This window comes from Palaemon carinicauda, chromosome 24, assembly GCF_036898095.1.
Source record: "Palaemon carinicauda isolate YSFRI2023 chromosome 24, ASM3689809v2, whole genome shotgun sequence".
In the NCBI taxonomy this organism is placed as follows: Eukaryota; Metazoa; Arthropoda; class Malacostraca; order Decapoda; family Palaemonidae; genus Palaemon; species Palaemon carinicauda.
The window spans coordinates 82,258,685-82,286,035 of record NC_090748.1 but is presented as its reverse complement, the minus strand read 5'-3'; the positions used below and the strand labels follow the sequence as shown (position 1 = coordinate 82,286,035).

Sequence of the window (27,351 nt, the reverse complement as noted above, 5' to 3'; positions counted from 1 at the left end):
TCACGTGGATGCCTTTCTGCTGGATTGGTCCCATCTCGACCTATATGCATTCCCGCCGTTCAAGATCATCAACAGAGTCATTCAGAAGTTCGTCTCTCACGAAGGGACACGGCTGACGCTGGTTGCTCCCCTTTGGCCTGCAAGAGAATGGTTCACAGAGGTACTACAATGGCTGGTCGACGTTCCCAGGACTCTCCCTCTAAGAGTGGACCTTCTACGTCAACCTCACGTAAAGAAGGTACACCCAAACCTCCACGCTCTTCATCTGACTGCCTTCAGACTGTCGAAAGACTCGCTAGAGCTAGAGGCTTTTCGAAGGAGGCAGCCAGAGCGATTGCCAGAGCAAGGAGGATATCCACTCGTAGAGTCTACCAATCCAAGTGGGAAGTCTTCCGAAGCTGGTGCAGAGCCAATGCGGTTTCCTCTACCAATACCTCTGTAACCCAAGTTGCTGACTTCCTATTACATCTTAGGAATGTTAGATCTCTTTCGGCTCCTACGATTAAAGGGTACAGAAGTATGTTGGCTTCAGTTCTCCGCCACAGAGGTTTGGATCTGTCCTCCAACAAGGACCTACAAGACATCCTTAAATCTTTCGAGACTTCTAAAGAACGTCGTTTGTCCACTCCAGGCTGGAATCTAGACGTAGTCTTAAGATTCCTTATGTCTCCTAGGTTCGAACCTCTCCAGTCAGCTTCCTTCAAAGACCTTACTCTCAAAACTCTTTTCCTCGTCTGCCTTGCGACAGCCAAAAGAGTTAGTGAGGTTCACGCCTTCAGCAAGAACATAGGATTCACATCCGAATCAGCAACATGTTCTTTACAGCTTGGATTTTTAGCTAAAAATGAACTTCCTTCACGTCCTTGGCCTAGATCGTTCGAAATTCCTAGCCTTTCCAACATGGTGGGTAACGAGCTAGAGAGAGTTCTTTGCCCTGTCAGAGCTCTGAAATATTATCTTAAAAGGTCAAAACCTATACGAGGACAGTCAGAGGCCTTATGGTGTGCCATCAAGAAACCTTCGATGCCTATGTCCAAAAACGCAGTTTCGTATTATATAAGGCTTCTGATTAGAGAAGCTCATTCTCACATGAAGGATGAAGACCTTGCTTTGCTGAAGGTAAGGACCCACGAAGTGAGAGCTGTAGCCACTTCGATGGCCTTTAAACAGAACCGTTCTCTGCAGAGTATTATGGATGCAACTTATTGGAGGAGCAAGTCAGTGTTTGCATCATTTTATCTGAAAGATGTCCAGTCTCTTTACGAGAACTGCTACACCCTGGGACCATTCGTAGCAGCGAGTGCAGTAGTAGGTGAGGGCTCAGCCACTACATTCCCTTAATCCCATAACCTTTTTTAACCTTTCTCTTGAATGCTTTTATTGTTGTTTTTTGGGTTGTTACGGTAGGCTAAGAAGCCTTCCGCATCCTGTTTGATTTGGCGGGTGGTCAATTCGTTCTTGAGAAGCGCCTAGGTTAGAGGTTGTGTAGAGGTCCTTTAGTATGGGTTGCAGCCCTTTATACTTCAGCACCTTAGGGTTGTTCAGCCTCCTAAGAGGAACGCTGCGCTCAGTAAGGAAGACGAACTTATTAAAGGCAGAGTAATGGTTCAAGTCGACTTCCTTATCAGGTATTTATAATTTCATTGTTATTTTGAATAACTGATAATATGAAATACGGGATACTTGCTTACTGATATACATGTACACTGGTTTTTCACCCACCTCCCTGGGTGTGAATCAGCTACATGATTATCGGGTAAGTTTAATATTGAAAAATGTTATTTTCATTAGTAAAATAAATTTTTGAATATACTTACCCGATAATCATGATTTAATTGACCCACCCTTCCTCCCCATAGAGAACCAGTGGACCGAGGAAAAATTGAGGTGGTGTCAACAAGAAGTACTGCAGTACCTGGCCACAGGTGGCGCTGGTGAGTACACCCCCTTCTAGTATAGTGATCGCTGGCGTATCCCTTCCGTAGAATTCTGTCGGGCAACGGAGTTGACAGCTACATGATTATCGGGTAAGTATATTCAAAAATTTATTTTACTAATGAAAATAACATTTTTGTCTTTGGATCATTGATGATTCATTGATGATTGTGGAAAGTGCCAATACATTTTACTCTTAGAACATTGCATATAGATACCCGTCTGAACTCACAACAATGGGATTAATGGCCATAGCCTGTTCTCAACCTGCACTAGTATTTGCAATCTTACTGAGATAATGTTTAATTGCAAGGACTTTCCTATAATTCATGCTCAATCCCAATACTGATACCTATCAAAAATACTCGTAGAAGTGCGAGTACATTCACTTGCTCAAAACACGAGATGTATCACAGTCATAATATTTAGAAGGAGCAGCAGCTACAAGGTATAATCTGAGCTATGAAAATGGTGACAGTTTACTTGCATCCACTAGATCATTTATGCCATTAAGGTCCAACAGAATCATGAGGAGGCAGAAAAAATAGTAATATTAGAATTTAGTTAACAGCCATGTGAACAAGAAAATGAGAAGCTTTTAATTTATTTCTGAGGAATGGAAAGGTTAGAAAAATAAAAGGCTATTCATCTTAGGTAACCCAATAGAAAATGAAAAAAAAAATCAGGAAGCAAGTGCAAAATACAGAGAGAGAAGCACAAAAATTAAGCAGATGATGACCAGAGCTCATGAGGATGGTGTTTTGACTGTTAAAAGAGTGGTAGTGTAACCTTACTAGAACAAGACTAGGACAAGAGCATAACTGAACATGAAACAAAAGGAGATCTTATAATAGGGTAGCTTGCCCTCAGAGAATACCTTTCTATTCCCATCTTAAGTTGAACAAATATAAAAAAAAAAAAGACTCCCCCCATTAAAGTAACGAAGATGCTCATTGAACTACATGGATTATTATTGTAATGACATCTATAGATTGACCTGGTAAGGCATAGTTTAGTCTAGCTTTATTCAAGTCTGGTAGTGTAAACTAGAATATTAATAGATATTTATTAGGTTCATGTGCCATTTTGTAACTTCTAACCCCATGCAAAAGGAAAGTTGTCACAACAGTGTTCAGAATTTTTTCTCGTTTTCTATAGTTTAATGCATTTTTTAGCCATTCAGTTGTGATTCAAACATGTGATCATAAATGGCAGATATCTTGAAGTTAAAAACATATGTTTGTGGTACAGTGTTCTTACAATGAATTGAAATACACAAATTTATTAATATTTGAGACTTCAATGTCATTCTTACTTATCTAAGTTAATTTCGTCAATTTAATGCATACTTTCAAGTTCTAAAAATACAAGCTTCATTAAGCTTGTATTTTAAGGCATCTGTGACGTGCTTTAAAGATTTCACTGTGGCTCTGAATCTATCACACAGCCTGAATAATCTAACTTTAATCCCCTACTGAATTTGGTCTTCTGACCTCTACAGAAATACTTGGGGAGAATTAACTTAAAATTTAAAGAGGTAAAGTTATTTTGATAATGATCCATTCTATTCTGACTAAAGTTACTAACTGTATAGTTTGCAGTTATAATAATTTTTCTGATAGTAAATACCAGTATGAGCAGACTTGAAAAAAATACCCTACCTGAAATTGTAATATACCATTGAAATTTATACACAAGCCATGAGTGTATGACTTTAAATTTTACCAGACGTTAGCTGAATAATTTCAATAATTTTTTATCTTCATTGCTGATTAATAGTGAACTAGTAACATCACATAGTTCTGATATGGTAAAGATTCACTAGTGTTTGCATTGTCTATCATCAAATTATCTCTATTGCTGACATAACACTAAATGCTCAGAAAGTAATGGTATATACCATACTGTTTTAATTATTAATCAATTTCTATATATTTTTTTTTTTAAATCTCATGACTTAACTGTGCATTGCTGCTCTGTTTAAATTAGATTTTAAAAAAATACTATTTTATGTAATAATTATACTAGATGTGGACTACGTTGTATAAATGCCTATGCAATATTTGTGAGCTCAGTGCTTCCTTTAAATTCCATATACTGTACATCTAATGTTGCTCAAGTGGTGCGAGTAAACTTGCTTTTATGTTGAGCTATAAGAGCATAAGCTGATTTCATCTAGGTTTGTCCACTCACAGTTTCTTCTATTCACATGACAATGAAATTAAAGGTTTGCTTTACCTCATTCAACTTAATAGAGATGATATGGAAAAAAGTTTTCTGTATATTATGAAAATGATAAGTAAAGAATTAAATTGTTGGTATTAGTGATAAACCTAATCTTATTCTTTTCAATGTTTTTTTTTCAGGGACTTGAAATGAATTGTTTACTTATTTGATCTCATTCTTTTGAATTATCATGATATCAAATAAATATTGTTAAATTTTTATTAATTACTTATGCTTAATATAAAGTTTCCTGTGACCAAGTCACCAATTAATTTTAGGTCTAGAATAGATATATAGATGGCCAAAGATAACACATGTAACTTTCACAGATGCAGAGGTATTATAGCTGTCTTACTTCAACTTCTACAACTCTTGTGCAATTCCCATCAACTTAGCTTAAACTTTCTTGTGAATTTCTTCAGCTGGAAAATTATCTCTCTTCCATACATTTGTGGCCTCACCTGTTGAGCTTTAGATGGTTATATATAACTTGAAATCATTCCCCAATCTACTACCACCAACAGTTTATGTCAAGTGTTCTTTGGCTTCTTCGACTCAAACCTCCGCTAAAGCTCCAGAGTATTTTCTGACGTCACAAATTATTGTCTTCTTCTTCTTCTCCTAGAATTTTTGTGGTGCTGTATTTCTGTCATTTTAAGAATGAAGTGATTAGTATTCTATATGAAATTTTCTTAGATTTGCCATATTCCTGTACATTGCCTTGGCAGAGAACAAAGATGTCTCAATACAAAGTTTTACGAGTAGATTTAGAATACTTTAGAACCGCGAGGACATAGGATAGGAAATTTTAGATTGTTTTAGCTTACCCTGAATCTTTGACATAGTACAAATTACAATTGCTGGTGCATAATGTAGATTTAGTAGATATTGTAGACAGCAGATTTCTGCTGCCTTTTTAAGAACTGGGTTTTTTGACAAATATTTGATATAGAGTTTCTAGAAACCAGCTTTCCCTCCCCCTGTATGACAAACTGTAGTTATATCTATTAGTGTTACAATGTAATCATAGATTTGTATTTTATAAATAGAAAATAGAATTTTAGTAATAATACGGATGTGGAAATGAAAGATGTAATATTTTTTGTAGACATGAGAATAGAAAATATCAAGCAGTGGACTTAAGTTGTGTATCTCCAAACATAATGAAATTTGACTTCTTAATAATGACATCTTATTTACTGACTTACCATATCTCTCAAGTATATCCCACCTTAATCATCTTTGAAATTTGTTTAAATATATATATCCTCTCTAATTAACTGTACTAACTGGAGTCTTCTGCATTACTTTGATACTTCTTAATGTAGTGTTGAATCATTTCTTATAAAAGCATTCTTGTGAATTGTAATGGGTCTGTATCGAAAGTATTTTGATTTGGAAATTTTCATTGTAACAGTATTCTTCATAACACAGGTTCATAAAACTCATTCTATATTGTTTCATATATTTTTTATAATATGTAGATATACATGCAATCATGCTTTATTTTCCACTTATGCATTCTGTACACACTCGAACACAGTCACATACTTGGATGTACACATACAATACACACACACACCCTTATAATATTGTCTTTCTAGCAAGAGGTTAGGACATGCGATATCTATCCAGTTATTTTTCCAATACTTTTTATTTTTTTAATTTTATAAAATTGTTGTTATACGAGTATGCAAGTTAAGAAAAGGTCCTTCAGTATTTTTTATTTTCTTTTACTTTTATGCTATATTTCAAGTGTTAGTATACCAGTGTGCAAGGGTTTTCAAAAATATATCTAGGTTTGTTTCAGTACTTTGCTTTGTGTAGTTTAGGATCTTTTCCAGTTTCAGTTAAATGTGTTAGGATTTTAGGGATATGAATATGCTTTCACATATTTTTGAATGTGATAGTATCAGTTGTTTTCTCATGGTAGGAAGAAGTCTGTTGTGTCTGTAATTATGAGACTCAATTATATAAACCTGAGCTCTCTAAATATAGATGTCTTACTTTATCTGTGTTAAGGTTGCTCACAGCTATGTCTTTTGGCAAATGAAGTCTAGGAAAGTTGCAGACATACTCATCAATTCACTCTGGTGAAAAAAAAAAAAAATATGGGAAATTACATAATGTTGATGAGGAATCATTATATTATGTTATAAGTCCAGGATTCCCTTGACCAGATAAAGATTATGTGCCCTTAGTTTAGTTGGTTAAAGTTAGGCTAGAGAGACCTGGCTCAGGGTAGGTGGAAAGTCCCGGGGATTGAAGCCCTCTCTACGTTAGTAGGGACCTGGCCCCTAAGTTCATTAATTTGCTTCGATATTACCAGGAGTCACTGAACTGAAGATCAATGTGTCAGATTTGTCATGTTTAGGTCTTGGGGATCATATGATTGTAAAATCATGATAATTCTCTCTCTCTCGAGATTTTTTTTACATATGCCTCTTAATGACTGCCTTTTCATAGAAATTAGTTAGTGATAGACATTGGGTTGAAGTTTTGTGGTAATTTAACAAGACATCATCACATTCAGTTTCTTTTTATTTATATCTAATTATGTGTATTATACAATTATATATGGTTATTCTATTTTGCGCCATGTTTTTGGACTCGAGGCATGTCGTCCTGATGGAAGTTCCTTCTGGCAACTTTCTACAGTGTAATATTTTTGCGATTTATATTACAAGAGAATTACCGTCAGGTATCACAGGGTTCCAACCCCCGGAAACGACTATCCGAAGATATCGTGTATAATCAGGGACGTATCCTAAGATAACCATAGATATCTGCACCCCAAACAGATCTTTCCTAGTCTAATCCTCTTAGGGGTAGGATAAGTAAGGAGCCATTACATATCCTATCACCTTCCGGTGCTCCTATACGACCCCGCTTCACCATTCCTTTGTACGCAGCTGGTGGCTACAGTGCGGTTGGTTTTTGTGGGCGCTCTTTTCACCTTTTTAAAAGGTTTGATTTGTGTTATGGCTTCCTCTTCTTCGTCAGAGTTGAGTACCTACCTCTCTTTGTCTTCTGTTTTTGCTAATTTCTTTTAGCTCCCTTTGGGGACTTATATTTTAGCATTTGGTTAGAGGAAGCCTGAGTGCTTCGAGTCCTGCTAGCAATGGCGTCGGAGTACATAGGTTCAACAATCGTATCAATTCAACTGCTAATAAGCATTATGCAGCTGTTAGTATCTTTTAGTAATGAAGAGAATAATTCAACATGCACATATATTTCTTCTAGAAAGGCAGGTCAGGGATCGAGACTATCGGTAAATTAGTCTACACTTTAACTCGCTTTTACAGATCTTAAAATTGGCTTTGTTGTTCAAAAGCTGTCCACAAGGGACCATCATCTTTATAAGTGATATTACATAAGGAAAGTTGATGGTGCATCCAACTAGGAAAACTGTGGCAAGAGTTAGTATTTTTCTTACAAGTGAATGGGTATTCTCTGTAATTGTGAGCTCACTTTTACCACTAGGGAGGTAGTGTTGGTGTTATAATCCAATGGCAGAAATATATTCTTTTACCATTTACCTCATCTACATAATGTGGTAACTCTATCAACACTTACTAACCAGCTGGAACATCTGTAACCCAGTAGAGAATTAATGTATTATACAAACTCTCAAACTTTGAAAGATGTGGAACAATGAGAAATGTATTTTAGGTAGTTGTTTAGAACTCGGGCAAGAGATATTAGGAGCAGTACCTCGTAATATTCTTGAAGGTGACCCTAAATAGCATAAGGAGAGATTACACCATGCCTTTATCAGGAAGGAGGTGCATTCATCTCAAAGATACAAGCATTCCAAACTGTAACTACAAACACCCGTAATGAAGCATCATCCTCGCATATGACTGATTGCCTGAACAAGATCATTTGAAAGTACAACTCCTCATATTTTATCTAGTCATCTAGATTAATGAAGGACCTCTCCTTTTCAAAATTAAAAGAAATGGATATCAAGGAAGATTATCAAGCCATTTACTGTATTATAAAATATTAAGATGCATTGTAGTGGAGGCATGAGCACCACAAAAGGATTTGCCCATATGCTTTACAAAGGGATTGTATTAAGAAAGGAGGAGGTGGAACCAATTAAGAGAGCTAAGACCATAACAGTGATGGGGACGAGGAGCCTCAGGCATCAGCATATGATATGGAGGGATGTGGTGAGGAAGGAAAGTTGACTTGAGCAACCAGCCCTGGAGGGAGCCGAGCACATGCTCCTGTTGTCGTCTTGAAATCCATTTGGATTTGAGGAGTCTCTTGACAGACCTTGCTATTTCCCTCCTCTTCTTTAACGGAATGGAAAGACAATGTGACTGTAGGTCCCAATGTATGCCTAGCCATTGGAACTTCTGAGCTGGAGATAGTCGAGACTTTTTGGTGTTGATCTTGAATCCTAGATGTTCCAGGAATTGGATCACTTTCTTGGATGCTTGCAGGCATTCCGTTTCCGATGCTGCCCACACCAGCCAATCGTCCAGGTAGACCATTACCTGGACGCCTTGTAGGCGTAGTTATTGAACGATAGTCTCTGCAAGTTTCGTGAAGACCCTTGGGGCTATGTTCAGCCCGAAGGGCATGGCTCTGAAAATATACTTTCTTTTTTGAAGCCTGAATCATAGGTAGGAGGAGATCTGGCGATTCATCGGGATGTGCCAACAGGCGTCCGCCATGTCTATGGAGACTGTGTATGCCTTTCTGGGCAATAGGGCCCTTATGTGCTGAAGGGTTTGCATCTTGAACTAGTTGTTCTCGATGAACTTGTTGAGAGGGGACAAGTCCAGGATGACTCTGAGTTTGTCGGAGTCTTTCTTGGGAACACAGAACAGCCTTCCCTTAAACTTGATGGACTTTGCTCTCTTGATCCCCCTTTTGTTCAAGAGTTCTCGGACGTATTCTTCCAGAACGGGGGTGGAGTGTTGGAAGAATTGGGGAAATGCTGGTGGTACTGTCCTCCAGCTCCAGCCTAGTCCGTTTTTGACAATGCTGTGGGCCCAGGGATCGAAGGTCCAACGATCCCGGAAGAGATGGAGTCTTCCTCCTACCGGAAGCAAGTCATTGCTTCTTATTTCCGGAGGACTTGCCTCCTCGACCGCTTGCCCCCCTACCTCCTCTCCCTCTGGAGGGACGTCTAGAGGAGTCTCTCCCTTAGCCTCTGCCTCTGGCACGAAAGGTAGTAGTTTGCCTCTCGTAAGCGGGAGTAAAGGCTGGTGACTGAGTCACCACCTGCTGGGGGTACCAGTTGGAAGGTGGGTTGGGCTTGCGCCACTAGCTGTGGCGTTGCAGTCACGGGAAGTTGGTGTTTTGCCAGGCAAGACGGCAGCCTTGGTCTTTTGGATGTCTTCTTAGGTTGGGGACCCTCATCTGGAGAAGACTTCCTCTTCGCTGACATACCCCACTTTTGGAGAAGGTTTCTATTCTCCGTGGCGGCCTTATCGACGATCTCCTTGACCAAGTCAGAGGGGAAGAGATCCTTTCCCCATATGTTGTTCGTGCTTGATGGTCGCAGACGCGAACATGAACTCCCTGCACGCCCGTCGTGCCCTGACAAAGCTGTAAAAATCTTTTGTCAGGGTTGCCAAGTGAATCTTGGCTAGGACCATGAACATGTCCGGGGTCTTCTGTTCCCCGGTCATTGTCTCCATGGACACCTGGAGGGAGAGAGAAGCAGCCAGTCTCTCCTTCGTATCCTGTTCTCTACGGAGGAGAAACTCGGATAACTTGGGGAGGTTCTCGTTGAACTGGCATCCAGCGATGTCAGCCTCCAACTACCTGACTGAAAAGGTCAACTGGATGTCCTTCCAGGCCTTGTCATCAGGTGGCAGAGCTAGGGAGAGGGGCCTACATTCCTCGAGGGTAGGGCAAGGTTTCCCCGCTTCCACTTCCTTCAGTACTGCCTTGAAGGATTTTTCCGTGAAGGGAAAAACCATGGTATTGGGCGCAAGAAAGGATGGGTGCTTCTTGCTTAGGGCCGGCACCTTGGAGTTGATGTAGCCCCTGTCCTTCAGGCAGCCGGCGAACGGCGCCTGAGCCTTGGAGTGGTCAAAAACTATGACCTCCTTAGGCTTCGTTTCTTCTTTGGAAGCAGGTTCCGTCCTGAGACGAACAAAGCAGTCCGGGTAGGACTCGAAGTTTGGCCAGAATTCCACATCTTCAATGGGGATGGCGCCCAGCTTGTCCGAGATAACTATCTTGCCGTTGGTGATAGGCATGTACTTGGCATGCTTCCATGGGTTGATCTCTGAGCAGGAGGGAAGATCCTTGACATTGAGTCTCTTCTGAGACCCCCATTGAAGCGTCAGGCGGAGAAGCTCCTTCTTGAACTCCGTATCCCTCTGCTTGTTATTCTTGTCAAAGATCGCCATCATAGCCTGTATGGCGGCCATGGCATCGTCCGACTTTGTAGGTAGAGGAGTGGACGATGTAGAAGGTACCGGTTCTGGGGCAGGAGTCGACGACACGGAGAGGGATGCCACATTCTCCTCTTCCAACTCAGGAGCCACCGTAGACTCCTCTTCTTGACAATCGGCCAAAAGGTCCTTCTCGGTGCCTTCTGACACCTCCGATATCCGATCATCCTCTATGTGGATGTCCTTCATTGCATCCGAGACGTCCGAATCCACCGACAGCTGGGTGCTTGGGATCTCAGGACGAGGCTGAGGGATTACGGCATCCGCAGATGCCCTAGGGAAAAGCATGGCTCTCATGCGCTCATTAGGAAGATAAGGCCCCGTAAATACCATCAAACGTAATATCATAAACCCGGAGATGAAGCGGAGGCAGGAATAACTCGTGATCATATAAAACGGAGAACGGGAAATCCACCTCTCCTTACTCGAGCTTAAGAAAGAAAACGAGAGAAAGGGTAACTCGTAACTGTAGTAACAGAAAACGAGCACACCATGCTCACGCTCTCATGGTTATATTATAAAGAACCAAAATCACACAATAATATGATAAGAATATTGATAAAATTGTAATAACCAAGAACGAAGAATAACGACAACGTAACAAATAAATATAAAGATATAGTCTAAAACGAGCACCTTCCCGAGGCGTGTGCGTAAACTATAACCAAGGCAAGAACGTTATTCTTCGTTCGTCCAAATTGGACTTGCTAGCAAAAAAATACCATAGTAAAAACAATAATAAAATAATAATAATAAAAATGGTCATAAATCGTAAGTGATATAACCTAGATGACAGAGTACCAGATGGGCAATATCAACTTGAAAAACTATCGAAGCGAACAAGGCCAAAATGGCTGCCGTCACCGAGGAAGGCCAAGCCGCTTCCAAAATTAAAATCCACATTACTGGAAAGAGAACAAATGCCCGGTACTGAAAAAAAAACTGTCAAAACAAACTATGGTACTTAACATTGGTAAAGGTGAAGTAGCAGCGTCAGTCATGATGAATTAACGACAAACACTTGAAAACACCGAAAGCACAAAAAGAATTACGACTTTGCGGGCAAGTCCAAAACAGAAGGATGACCTAGAGGGCGCTCGTGTGGGTGACGGTGGCGTGGTCCAAGTGTGGTTTCTGGGGTCTTTGTTACGGCCCTTCCCTTTGATGAAGGAGTTATCTAAAATGGAAGACAGCCTGTGAATAGTGGTTTTCACACGCCCCTGATGTATACACGACACTCACGAGGTGCTCGCGCGAGGGTAGTAACCTCTGCATTCCATGCTTTTATCTTTCTCTGGTATATTTGGAAGATTTATATCAGAAAAAGTGTAAAGAAGGACTTTTACACCGACCGTCACAGGTCGACCCAGAAAACTCCATTAAATGAAATCACTTCAATTAGCATGTTTGAAGCCAAATGGTTATCATTTTCATGCTTATTTTTATTTGTAGATCAGACCATCCAGGAAAATTTGCCCTCGTATTTTTTCATTATTTCTTCAGTGTTTCATGTGTAATAAATTAATTTCTTGCTCACTCGAGCTAAACTGCATTTCCAAGACATTAGATTGATTTTTCTCTTATCTTTGTTATAGGAATGAATTGCTCTTTATCTTTGATTTCTGGTAATTCGAAACAAAGGATTCATGATTTTTATGGTGAAATGGAATCCAACTTTAAGTAAACTTCTGACCAATGAATGGGTTCAATACTATGTTAACATTTTGAGCTTTACAAAAGGCTGTTTACCATCATATACTTCTATGTGACCTGATTCTGTCAAGTGCCAGCTGTCCCATCCTCCATCTTAAAATAAAGGAACTGGTTTTCTGTATTGAAGCAGGTTTTAATTTCCTACTACATAAGAGGAAGGTTTCCCCAATGATAAGTGTAAGAAATCCTTAATCCTTATAATTCTTCTCTCTTTTTTCTTATTTTAATTTATCTCCCAATAGTCAAGAGGCTATGAGCTGTTTTGCTTATTTTGAATATTATAACCTACCTTGCAAGGAACATTTTTATTGTTGAACTATTACTGGTAGATTCTGGTTGATCTATTCAGTATCCTCTGTTGATTGAAGCTATTAGTAAATTGTTCCATTCAATTTTTTTTATAGTTGCGTATTTGTTCTATATGTGACACTGGTTTTATAAGTTACATTAGTGCCAAGATTTTCCTTTATTTTAAAAAACATTTAATTGAATCTTTTATATCTGCCATAGTATTTCATAAGTCATTTATCTACCTGGAAAATTTAGCTTACTCTTTTCACGTGAGCATTGTTCGGATTTACAACTTTTGTTAATGTTTTTAGTTCAATTTGCTAGTTTACTTCACATGTCTGACAAAAATTGTTTGTAATACTAGGTTATATTTTCTGTTATACATTAATATCCTGGATGCAAGCTTTTGTTCTTGGAGTGTGGAAGAAACTGCATAAAACTACTTAGGGAATGTCGACATGGACTATGATTTCCATCACCGTTACAAATGCCTCTTCCATTTTGTTAATGATAAAGAAAGGAAGAAAATACTAGCTTATGCATGAAGGGGATATTTGGTATAAACTAAGTACAAGCATAGCTAGTTATCCCAAAGGAAACATTCTTGAATTGTTTCTGTATTCATGTCTTGACAAAATGACAAAGCAATGTTGGTTAATAAATGTATCTTTTATATCCACTATTAAGTGTGAAATGTACTTGACCTCTCATAAACACACTATCTACAGTCTTTTTGGTACAGCTTTACTTTCACATTCTTCTTCATCTTCTTAAACCACACAATGAATCTTGTATGTGAATACTGTCAACAAGTCATGAATCATTACTTCAAGGTGATAATGGACAAAATATTTCATACAGACCTACGTTGAGTGTTTTGTGTAATACATTTTTGAAAGTTGTTTACATTGTGTTTTGTATTGTGTGTATGCCACCAAAGCCTGTATAAGCTTCTCAAGTCTTATATATGTTATAGCCTTTACAGATGTCATCTGTTGTTCACATTTTCATCCACTGGTATCTCCATCCATAGCTATTCAATATGTATGTTGTTTATAAAGTGACAAATCTTGTCCTTTATAATTTACTGTTAGTTTTGTTCTATGGTTGTATCAAAATGTGTAATTATGTCTATCTCCTCTTAATTGTATAATTTCCTTATTTGATTAACATCCTCTCTCTGATTTTCTATTTCATCGTCCTGAAAGAGCAAGATTGTTTTCTCTCAACTACAGACAAAATGTCGTCTTCCTCTCTCTCAGATTTGTTTCCATAAATAATTTTCTCAGTGCCCACCTGATGTTGAACAAAATGTATATACAACATCCCTTTTAAAAATAGATCTTAGTTTTGGTTATTGTATGATTGATGTTGTTTTGATGTTCAATTTCTCTGTCATGATTATTGTGAATACATCTAATTATAATTTTCTATTTGAATATGAATAAATAGATGTTTAAAAAGTATGAATTATAGTTTTATATTGTCTGTTAAAATTCATATTTAAGATGATGTCATTACTTAATATCTAAACGGAAATTTTCAGTCTAGAAGTAAAAACAAATTCCAGGGGGTTAGATTATACAACATCAACCATATGATTCAAAATTAAAATGGGGAACACATTCTCAGAGGAAGTTGTTTTCATTTTTATTTAACTAATTATATTTTGCTTTTATATCTGATTTGTCTCTTTATTTTGCATCATCTTCAAAATTATTTTGCACTAAAACCATTTCATAGTTTCATTTAAATAAAGTTATAGATTTTAAGGATTTACACCCATCCTGCAAAATTAGCTGAGTCAGGAAATTTATAAAGAAATGCTTCATAGCATTTTATTTTCCATAGTCATTTGCCTTCCGTATTGATTAGTTTATAGAAAATCATACCAGTCATTTCTTTCCTATTAGGTTAATCTAAGAGTACTCAAGTGTTTGATGCAAGATTATTTAATTTTATTAATGCCTTATAAAAGGTTCTTTTTCATTTTCTTGAACTCAAGGTGGTCATATTAATATATTTACAAATCATGAAATATAGGTTTTAATTAAAATCTTGTCTGCTTTATTCAAACTAAGTTTTATACATTACTAATTAGAAAAGGATATCTGTGTTGATCAGGTAACTGTGATTAATGTAGAACATTTTCAAATGATGGAGAGCATCTTTATAGACTTTTAACTTGAAGATTTGGATGTATCTTTTTGTATTGTGTAGTAAGGCTACGTGCACTCGCCCCCAAGAAACCCGATGTTGGTAGTGACTAAAGTGGAAGTAAATAATACAGTTGCTAATTTGACTCTTCTCTGAAGGTGGGGCTGGAATTGGCAGAGGTAGTACAACGGGCATCTAGACGAGGGTCACTCGCCTCTGACGAGGGAGGGTGCCACCTAAGACCAGATGAATATCCCATCAATCGATATAGATCGAGATCTCCTTCACCCTCGAGAGGCTTCCAGTCACCAACACCACCACACAGGTTATTATTATTATTATTATTTTTATTATTATTATTATTATTATTATTATTATTAATAGCTAAGCTACAAACCAAGTTGAAAAAGTAGGATGTTATAAGCCCAAGGGCTCCAACAGGGAAAATAGCCCAATGAGGAAAACAAACAAAGAAACAGATAGCGTGTCTAAGTGCACCCTCAAGCAAGAGAACTCTAATCTTTGTCATCAGACTTGGCCATTCAGGTGATATGTAGGATACGTTAAAGTAAGATCTTTTCCAGCTTTCACTTAATGGTGTTTATTTTTTCATTATGATTCTGAAAAATGTACACTTATTCATTCATTCAAATCTTTATGATTTCTAGAAGTAACCAACTTGAGACTGATTTAAATGTGTTGTTATTGATAAGTTTTATTATGTAATCTTTTATTACCTTTATTACTTAGGTTAATCACAGATTTCTTTTTTAATAGATTGTCATCCATTAAGGATATAATCTTAAATTTCATAGTTTTCTAGTCTGTAAACTGAAAGATGTGTGATATAAGTTTACACATCAACAATAACTCAAATATTTGTACATTGAATAAAACATGTATTGTTTCAATTGAAGATTAGCAAATAAGATGCCTGCTTAGTGTGTTATTCACTATCAGAATTTTTTTTTTTTTATATCTTTCTATTTTCCATTTAAAAAGATTATATAAATGAGATAAAATATTTTCAAGTAGATACATTGTAGGTAGCTATTCCTTAGAAAAGTTCTTTTCTGTATTTAATTACGTCATTTCATGTCTTCGAATGAAGTGAGGATTAGCAATTACTTGAATCAACAATGTTCTGCCATGCCCTATTGAATATTTTTTAAACTTTAACAAGGATGTCATTAATTGGATAGACTGGTAGAGTACCAAATCATGCGCTAAATTCTTACAATTATTTTTAATCTGTAAAAGGAGATTGTAGGTACACACTATTAAACTGATCATGGAACCAAGTAATATTTACATATTCATGTAAAGGACATGAGTACCAAATGAAGACTCATGAAGGAAACAAACATTGGATTTCTTGATTGAGAGGTTCTGTATATTATACTACAGTAAAGACTAGTTAGGTATTTCAAAACATATCAGTTGATGATTAAAATTTAATCTTTGATGTTAATATTGAAAATCTTGCTCTAATCTCACATTCAGTGAGATTGGAGCAAGATAACTAGGCAATATCTAGCAGAAAGTTGATATAATGTAGTGTCCATTAAACTCATTTAAAGGACATTTAAATTAGATACATTGTATTAAGTGCAAATTACACATATAGTAGTAGCACTTTTAATATTAAAGTAAATGCATACAACCACTGAATAAATGGTGATGTTTTACATCACCTAGACTTCTTGGCAAGGACAATGAAGTGATATGTCTTCTATGTAGAAGTTTGTGTACTTAGTAAAATTGACAAATATACATTGATTCGAAATATCTCTTGCTTGCAAAAAATAATGATTAGTTTAGTTTTTGTCCCATAATAGCCTCAGTCTCTTAATAGCCAGAAGCAATGCAATTTTGGTATACTATCAGAATCTGAATTCACCAATATTAATTTTGCACATGTTTAGAAATTTAGTTTCATTACAGAATTATCCATTGTAGGTTTATAGAACCAACAATGACATCAAATTAACTATCCCATCTGTGAATCAAGTGTTATAAAAAAGTATTACAATAACCTCATGCACTGCAACATTGATGCAGAATGGTCTACAAAGTTGTCAAGTGTTAAAAAACGCATCTAAATAATCTAGGCACTGCAACTTGGATGCAGAATGGACTTCAAAATTTTCTCATATTCTTCATTGATAAGACCCCTGTAATGCTATTGAAAGTCGATTGTACTTACCTCAGACGCATACTGTCTCCAACTTCAATCAGGCGGAGCCCATCACCGAGACGAGGTGGACAGCACCCTCATGATATTGGCTTCAGTGATGCTGTCAGTGATGTAGTGGACCTTGTCAAATATGAACACACACACAAACGAGGTAGGCTACTAGGTATGTATATTTGGGCAGCCAGGCAGCAACCCTCTGTTCATTTGTCAATCAGGTATGTAACTGTTGAGTTTGAATGCAGCTGTAAAAGATGTTTATTGGATATTTGAGTTAGCATTGAAGAAAAGTGTTAAAAATTCTGGAGATTTAGAAATTTTGTTGATTGCACACATTCGGTATAATTTTCTTACACAGTATATTTAATTGTGCCCCCTAAAAATCTTTTGTGAATTATGTATAAAATCTAAGATATTTGTGTACAGTAAAGATAGGAGTTTATAAATGAAGGCCAACCAAGTAAAAATTAATCAAGTACTATTTTCTATGCCTATTTTGTTATTTGTCTTGATATTCCCCACTACTGTATTACATTAGTTTCTTCAGTTATCTTAATTTGTGGCATGTCTCATATCTTTCAACACACAAGGTGATGTCCTCTATAGAAGAGACAAATACAAGCTATACTGAAACACAATTTCACCAACACAATTTTGGGAAGTAATAAGTTTTTACCTTTTCTTTTACTATTATGATGAAACAAGCTGTTCAACTCCCAACATACGTTACTGAGGCCTGTGTTACAATATACTGTATATGTGATACAGAACAAGGTTTGCAAGTGGCAGTGGCTAATTTATTTATATGAAACATGATTATAACTCCCAACAGACATAAAAATATAAAATATATTTCACTTCATATGTAGCAAATTATTACTGAGCTCAAATGAAATCCTTAAACTTCTCATGGATTATTTGGAATAATTTCATACATCTTTTAATCACTAAAAGTGCGTTTTATAATTCTCGTAACTGGAAAATTACACATTCCCATATTAGAAAATGTATTTTAATTTTTCTTGAAACCATATCACCGAATGTGTTTTGTTCGGAAGCCGTAGTCTTTTCACTCGTTATAAGAAAAGGCTGATAGATGCCAATTCTTGATATTTTCCTTTCAACATTTATTTTGCGTAAACTTTATCTTTGAAAGGTGATACTTTCATTCTAGAAATTATTGACACTATTGTTTTAAAGCAAAGTTAAAGGTTAATTGGAAACAGTACAGTATATGTAAATAGATGTAGTTATAAGGGCGTTCATACGAATAAGACCATTTAGATATGTATGCCTTTCAATATATCACTGTAGCGTAAATAATTTTCTTAATTGGTTTTGGTATTTGTGAACGGTAATGAATTAATACTCTGATATTTATTTTAACCTGATTCAATGCAATATTCAATGCAAGTAGAACATATCCAGTACTTTTTCAAGCTGCATTCAAATTTTGTTTCCTTATAAGAAGACAAACTTTTTTTAAAGTAATTTTCCTTAGATATTTTATAAATCTTGAGCTGAAATCATTCTCAAGAATGAGCCTTCTCTGCAATTATACATAACCAAACCCTTTCAGGGAACTTTTTTTTTTTTTCTTTTTTTTTTTTTCTTTTTAGAATAATTGAAAATAAGAGAAAATTACAATATAAATATACTGTATATCTGATTGCTTTCATTTTATTTATTACTTTACCGTACAATAAACTTCCAACTAGTATAATGTTTTGTCTTCTTGTAAAGGACAGAGTAAATTCTGTTAATTAATGTAAACTGTCAGATAGTAAGGCATTGATGTGTTCAGAGATATGATAGTTTTTGTGTCTGTTTCAAGGAGCCTGCTCTGATATTTTATGTATTGTTCCTGTAATATTACTTATTACCTTAAATTCTATCTGTTGTCATTATAAGCTTATATCGCTTACTGAAAGTTAATATAATGCTGTATTGCAAGATATGAAAATGAAAAAGATACAGATCTACTGTAATTCATACAGAAACAGGTTACAATAGTGATGCATGAAAATCATACAATTAGATTTTAAAGCAATACATTGCATATACCATTGAATGTATAACCAGATTTTAAAATCTTTATACTGCATATATGTAGATACATTCATATGATTTTTCAAATATTCTTAATAAATTAATTAATATTAGCATGCCTCTGTTAAACTTGATGTTTTTCCTTTTTTATATATGTCCAATGTTGTGTTTTCATGTGTAAAAGATGTGAGTACTTGCAAGATGTGAGTTTTCAATCTAGTAAAAATGTTTCAAATGTGACATCATATCTCTGAACATTGAAAAGAGAGTGCCACGGGAAAAGTTAATGCAGTCATTGTATCCATCAATGATGAAAGAAAATTACCTTATTCCGGTCCATAGAGGTTTACAGTAATTACTTGCATTAACCTGGAAAATATCCCAAAGCCCTCCAATATGTGTGTCGTCAATTGTGCGAAAAGTAAGGTCAGTGTTGATTATTCTGCTTATGTTTCATAGATAGTAAGTACGCTTATATGAAATGCAATTGTCTTGATTGTGCTTTGCATGACTGATTTTGATGAAGGGATTATCTAAATGGAAGACAGCCTGTGAATAGTGGTTTCCACACGCCCTTGATAAATACACGACACCAACAAGGTGTTCGCGCGAGGGTTATAACCTCTGCATTCCATGCTTTATCTTTCTCTAGTATATTTGGAAGATTTATATTAGAAAAGTGTAAGAAGGACCCTTTTCACCGGGCGTCACAGGTCTCTCCCCAGAAATAGATTTTTCCTTCGTCAAAATCCCTTAATTAAATACTTGGAAAGTGTTATTGCTATGATTCTCTCCAGTAGGTTGACTTGGGGTCCTTGAAAAAAACATTGATCAAGATATTTTTCCAAAATAGTCTTTACTCTCAATAGTAGTTTGAGTCCTAGTAATAACTTGATTTTTTAAATTCGGTCAGTTGTTATTTCTGTCCAGGTGAGACACAGATACAGATAACTTTGTGCCTTCTTTTAGTGGTAACATAAGAACCTGTAATTATTATTATTATTATTATTATTATTATTATTATTATTATTATTATTATTATTATTATTATCAATTGCTAAGCTAGAACCCTAGTTAGAAAAGCAGAATGCTATAAGCCCAGGGGCTCCAACAGGGAAAATAGCCCAGTGAGGAAAGGAAAGAAGGAAAAAATAAATATTTTAAAAGTAACATTAAAACAAATATCTCCTATATAAACTATAAAAACTTTATTGAGACAAGAGGAAGAAAAATTAGATAGAATAGTTTGCCGAGTGTACCCTCAAGCAAGAAACTCTAACCCAAGATAATGGAAGACCATGGTACAGAGGCTATGGCACTACCCAAGACTAGAGAACAATGGTTTGATTTTGGAGTGTCCTTCTCCTAGAAGAGTTGCTTACCATAGCTAATGAGTCTCTTCTACCCTTAACAAGAGGAGAGTAGCCACTGAACAATTACAGTGCAGTAGTTAACCCCTTGGGTGGAGAAGAATTGTTTGGTAATCTCAAGTGTTGTCAGGTGTATGAAGATAAAGGAGTATCTGTAAAGAATATGCCAGAGTATTCGGTGTATGTGTTGGCGAAGGGAAAGTGAACCGTAACCAGAGAGAATGATCCAATGTAGTACTGTCTGGCCAGTCAAAAGACTCCATAACTCTCTAGCGGTAGTATTTCAACGGGTGGCTGGTGCCCTGGCCAACCTACTACCTATAACCATCAACTATAAATAAAGCCTAGTACAGCTGCTATTATCAGCAATCCCTGATTGGCCATTAGTCCTCTTACAGTTTCTAGAATTAAGTTACAATCTGATTAGGTAAATTAAAGTTTTAATTTTCTGCTTACAAAAGATATTCCAGAATCATGTGCTTGTATTCTAAAATTATATAACTACAGGTACTCCTCGTTTAACGATGAGATGCCTTCCAGAAAAGCAGCCATCAGATGAATTGGTCATTAAACGCGGAGTTCTGTTGTATATCGAATAATAGCCTTATTGGTGTTATACACAAATACCTGAAGTTCTATAGCTTTCCTTAACAAAGTAGAGGGTATATTAAACTCTTATTATTTATTTTACAAACTAGAGACTTTATTAAAGATTCAACAGCTGAAGGCCAGACAGGAGAACAATACTCAAAACAAGGAAAAATAAAAGAATTAAAACACTTCTCGATTACTGTATAAACCTTTAAGTTTCAATTTTGCCTGATTAATACTGATGAATGAGCTTTAAATCTCGAATAAATTAAGCTTATAACAAATTGGCTTTCCAAACCCAACTCACGAGCATCTTCATTGCTGTCTAATTTCTTAGCATGGTTTAAGAATTATACAGAATTAAATCACACACTCCTGTTTTTTTTTCCAATATTCTTATCTAAAGTAGAACAAGTTTAATTATGCTTCGTAAGATTTACACTAAAATAGGGAAATGTTGTTTGACAAAACGAAAGAATGGGATATATGATAATCTAATTTTTTTTTATGTTCATTGAAATAATTCTAGTTTTATATATTATACTTTAGATATATGTTTTAAAGTTTTAGTTAATTTTTTCATGAATAGTTTTTTTGTTTTTTTCATATACTGGTATTTTATCACTACTATTACTACCAGTAGTAATTATAATAAGCTTTGAAATACCCAAGTGTAGCAATATATTCGCTTGTGCATAAAGACCTACTTTAATCACATGTGAACTGTTTTGTACAGAACTCCTGTTCAACATTAGTATAGCAGTAGTGGTTGAACACGAATAGAATGAAGGCACTGTATGATAGATTTGAAATACAAATGCTGTAGAATTCCATGTATAATTTTTCTCTCTAATGCTTTTGCTGTGTTCATACGCGTAATGTTAGAAACCGGAAGTAGGTACTTGGTCATGACTCATAGGACGAATTCATTTTTCTGAATCTAAATTATTTTCATCAGTTAAAATTTTGAAACTTTTCTTCTTCAGGCTTCTTTGTTATCAAATTGATATAGAGAATGTGGAATAAGACTGTTTTTTCAAACTGCATGTTTTCAGCATTATTATTTTAAAATAGGGTAATGAGTCAATTTTCTGTTTATCAAATTTATATAGTGTAATATGGTTTCTAATAAGGCACTATTTTTCTTTCTATTATGATTAGGAAATATTACATATTGTTTTTTGATAATTAGTTTCTATTTGTTTGATTTCCTTTCTAGTAGTTACTTTAAATGCTTCTTTGTGTTCATGTTTTGTAAAGTGGTGCATTAAGTCATGGATTTAATTGTTATACTATTGTGCTTTTATGTTTCAAGCATGTAAAGTTAAGACAAAATTTTTAAAACGAATGTTCCATGTGCTATTTCTTTTTATGTGGAACTGTCAAACATTTAAGACTCAATTATATATAATTTTTATAAAATTTCTAAGTTGGGATTAGGGAGAAATTTGAAATTTCAGCATAAAAAGAAAATAAAAGTTGTTGGATTCTTATTATTACTTATCTTTTACCAGGCAAACTGCGCGGTGATGAATATGGCATAATGTCTCCATTGCGAGGTCGAAGTCCAAGTCGACGTCGTGATCCTTTCCCTCCCCGACCGTGGGAGAGAGATATTCGTTCTGCCTCCAACAGCCCAGATCGTCATTACATGACAACCAGGCTGAATGGACGTTCACGCAGCCCATCCCCACATACCGGGTTAACGGGAACTCATGGTCAGCGAAGTCGAAAATTAGAATACTATGGCACAGCTTCCCTAGATCGTCGATCACGCAGTCCTTCCCCACATCAGCGTGCAGGTTCAAGTTATCCAACCATACCTCAGCGTCGTGGAGCAGGACGACGGTTACCCCCCACTCCTAACAAACCATCAACTCTTCATTTAGGTCCACCTTCATCTCAACCTCCAACTGGCCATCCAGGGTCAGGTCATCACACTCTTCCTGGTGCCAAGTCACCAACAAGATCACAACCCATCAATTTCCCTAAACTAAATGCCTCGCCCACACATGTGCCCAAATTAGAAATGCCACCAGTGTTCCGTGAAAGAAGGACTCCACCAGTGACAGAGGGGAGTGCTAGACCTCGTGTGCCCCCACCAGGGAAAGTTTTACCCCCAGGTGCACTCCGCCGACCCCCTATGGCACCAATTAGAGACCAATATCCATATGAACGGCGACCTGAGGAACCACTAAGTTTTGAACAAGCAGTGGCCATCGGGCGGGGCACCCGTCAACTGCCCTCACCAGCAGTGCCTAATGGGTACAAACCAGGGCGGGAGCGAGCGGTACCAAGATTACCAGCTCCTGTCGGACCACCAAGTGGTGGGCCGCCTCGTAGAGGGGCCCCAGGTGTACGCCATAGTGACAGTGACGAGGATGATTGGTGCTAGTGGTTCCCACAGGGCGACGTGGGCCCCCACTGCCCTCAGACTGGTGGCAGTGGGGCCGACGGCACCCTGACTAGCAGTGCCTAGGATTAGAGAGGAGCACAGGACCTGGGCAGGGGAGGCATTGTCGTCACAAGCGTATTGTGACTTTTCTTCATGTTTGTTTTGTACCATATCCCCTACAAGTGCTTTATTTAAAACATAAAACAAATGTTCTTTGAAATCTGTGATATTTTAATATCACCATTATTGTAGCTCTCAGATGTGAGAGTTGTATGAATATCAAAAGGATCAGAATGAGATATGTCATTCCACTTTGTCTGTCAGTTTAGTCATTGTTCATTAGATGTAGTCTTGAGTACCAATTTGTTACCTTTTTCTTCTGGTTTTGATAACTAGTCAGTTAGTAGTATTTAACATTTGCTATGGAGACTTTGGTTCTCCCTGTCTTATCTCACACGACAAGAAAAAGCATTTGCCTGCCAAAGCTCTTGTGCTGGTATATTTCAAGCATGGGAAGATGCGCCATGTAGGGCATCTCTTATTGCTGTCCTTCACATTCCTAGCCGTGCAGGTCTTGGGTTGTATTTTGGAAATACTTAAGTCCATTGTTACCCTTGCGATATACTTACAACCGTTTGGTGCATGAAATAGATATTATATTATTTTTACACATACAATTTGTTGGCTGTTTCTAGTTGCAAGAGTTCAGATGTTACTATAGGAAAGTCATATTAGTGAAAAGATTAACTGCATCTTTGTTTGCAATTGTATTATGAGGGTATTGATAGACATAAGAATTGCCAGAATACTATCTCTTGTTATACTCATAGTTTTAATCTTCAGTGGACTGTGGTGCCTTTTGTATCTCATGTCCACATCGAAGGCATGTCCAGTATTGGTGAGGGGGGCAGTGTGCCTGTGGTGACCCCCTCCCTGCTTTCCTGCCCCATTGTACACCAAATCATCAATTCATTTGGTTTTCTATTAAGTGACATGATCTGTTATATATAGTTCAGATTCATTTATGTTATAAAAATTTTAATAGAAATTTATGAATTATAGATCAGTTGAGATTTGATAGAGTTGTTATTTTAAAGTTTATTGATTAGTGGGAAATTTTATCATCAGAAATATTAAATCACCTTATCAATTGTTATATGTGAAAATATTCCAGGTATCTATGGAACATTAATAAATTGGTCATCATGAATTCGTACTGAAAGAAGGTTTGTTAAAATGAACTAATGTCAGTTGCAGGACAATTCTGTTTTTTCAAGTATACTGGAAAGATGAGCTTGGTTAGGGGTATGCTATCATTTAGTAAAGTAACAACCTTACCATTTTGACCTTTTGTATGAAACGTCCTGCCTTATGTGAATTGGCCCTTGTGGTGGGAGAGGGCCAAATATAGCACCTAGGAGCAGTGGTTGAGATGATTTGAATATCTACAGGAATTTTGATGGCTCAGAAGCTGAAAGGAGCAGTAGTTGGGCGTCATGGGTCAGACCAAATATGAACTAGCTGTGAAAACTGATTAATTTTACGTGTTTTTTGGATGAGAGTACGCCCTCATCCAATTAATGGGTTGGGTTATTCAGCATACTTCTGATTAAACAGAAGTTGTTTAAATGCCTCATGAAGTACAGTACAGGGATCCTTATTTTGTATAAGAAGTCCCACAGTATATAATTAAATGATTGCTATGTAATCTGATATGGGTTTGAGCCATGGACCCCAACAGAGGTGAGCCTTTTCAGCTGCATATAAATGATAAAGCATTTAATATGCCTTAATCTACAAAATTAAATGATCTGCGCTACATCAAGAAAATTTTAATTGGCTTTTCATACTCTGAAAACTAGGCTATAATTCACAAGTTCCATATGGATTTATAGGGAAGTATGGGTATAATTCACACATCAAATTAGGGTTAATTGATACAAAATTGCTCTCATTTCACTCTGCAGCTTCACATAGTAATGGTGAATATCCAAATCATCTTCTGTCTGCAAATCCATAAGTGCATTTTTGTATATTATTGTAGTATCACCTCCTGTAGTGTTTCACAGTATCCATCCTGCTACCATGATTATACTGTTTGAGGATGAAGATTGTTTGAATCTTAGTATTCAATTAGTAAGGATTTTGAATTGTGTAAAATTCCTAGAAAATGCAGTACAGTCTTAATAATGTATTTAGTTGGGATCAATTTTTAATGTATTTTCAGTACAGTGTATTTTTTTTATTGAATTGCTGTACTTTTTATTGTTATTTTGACAGCCAAATGTCACATAAGGTAGAATGCCCAGTCTTTCACTAGCGTGTAACTTGTAGATGGAATTTTCAGTGAAAGTTATATGTTGATTTGGGGTTTATAGATGTGCAACAGCTATGAGCTATGGTTTATAAATGTTCTACATTTCTCTTGTTTCCATTTTGAAAATCTATTAAAAAATATTGCTCCTATAAGTTCCTAAAATTGTTAAAACAATTGGTGCCAGACTATGATATTCTACCAAATGTGGAAACTTGACTTACATCTCTATGACTGAAATAAATTTGGGTGCATTCTTTAGGACAAAATATATTCTGTTTTTGTTTTGTTTATGTTTGATTCTGTTAAATTGCATTTGGAACCACTTCATAGTATATAGTAGATTTACATGTAGACAATATACTTTTTATCAGTTTGTTTTTTGCTAAAAGGGAGGGGGAAATGTAAGGTGACAGATGGGAGCTGTGGTATTTTGCCCTAAAATTATAGTTTTTGAATGGTAAGAGGTAAGCCGTAAGTGCATAGTGATGCATCTGTTGACCAAGGTTATTACCCTAGAACAGTGAAAAATAGATTTTTAGATTTGCAGAATACAGTAGGGTGTCATAGAATATTTTGTATCTCTATCAAGAACACATTTTGGCAATGTGACTGTATGTCATTGCTTCTCATAACATTATCTTGTGTTAAGAGTAATTTCTTTTGATCATATTTGCTATGGAAACCATTTAGATTCCATAACCATCTCTTAAGGTTCAGTTGAATCAAACATAAAGAGGCCAATAACAGAAATTGTCTTGCTCTGCAAAATGCAGCTCATCCTCTATTAAGATTTGGCTGTCATTTACAAATAGATGTCATCAGTATGAAGCATATTAACAAAATTAAAGTTTTCACCTTCATCTCATCTCATTATTGAATCTATTATTGCCCAAAATGCCAATGTAAAAGTGTTCCAATATTTATATTCTTCAGCTGAAATGCACAGAGACTTCATTGTATCTATCCCTAAAACTCTAACATTTTCATACTTGCTTAATGTTTCAGTAATTACCTATTGTTTAAAATTTCCACCTTAAAACTTGAATGAAAATCCCAGTTACAATTGAGATTGATATATATATACATAGGAATATATATACAGTATATATATGTATAAAGACATTATATGAAATATAAACCATTGATCTAACTAAAAATTCAATATATATCACATACAAATGGCGGTAATCTTTTAAAAGTTCACAGTTTCAGTACATTTGTATCCTGTAGTTATATGCCTGTAATGGCCATAACTGCAGTGCGACCACACATCTTCCGCAGTCCATGTGCGGTCCAAGCACTGTCCAGCCTGCAACCGCATAGTGGCCTGCAGCCCCATATGCTGTTTTCTACTTGAAAATAATGTACATGTGAATAGTATCATATGACAATTCTTGGGCATCTTTTGAGTGTGAAAAATTGCAGGCTCTGAAAATTTGATATATGTTTAAGCTAAGAAAACCGAAATATCATTTTATTTAAAAATGACCAAAAATTAGATATCAAGCATTTAAGAGATCTTCAAGAATTTTCGCATGAGAAACCTTTATAGCCACTTACCTCTAGTGCATGAACAGTTTCAAATGACCGATATTATTAATCATTTGATCAGTTTAATTACCATAGCTTTTGGTATTTAAAAAGTATAATAGGCAGTCGGTTAATCAAGTTTAAATTAGCCCAAGACT

The 27,351-nt window shown here is 36.2% G+C and overlaps 1 protein-coding gene across 3 annotated transcripts in view; it reads left to right on the top strand.

Moving 5' to 3' along the window:
- cac (cacophony) overlaps nt 1–27,351 on the top strand; it is a 360,232-nt gene that overhangs the window by 331,138 nt on the left and 1,743 nt on the right. For all 3 annotated transcript variants that reach the window (XM_068348246.1, XM_068348244.1, XM_068348245.1), the window contains exons 40-42: nt 14,906–15,072; nt 16,986–17,107; nt 22,466–27,351. The exon at nt 22,466–27,351 is cut by the window's right edge and continues 1,743 nt beyond it. In XM_068348246.1, the coding sequence (XP_068204347.1) occupies nt 14,906–15,072; nt 16,986–17,107; nt 22,466–23,346 (1,170 nt within the window). In that variant the 3' untranslated portion in view covers nt 23,347–27,351. The remainder of the gene's footprint in view (nt 1–14,905; nt 15,073–16,985; nt 17,108–22,465) is intronic.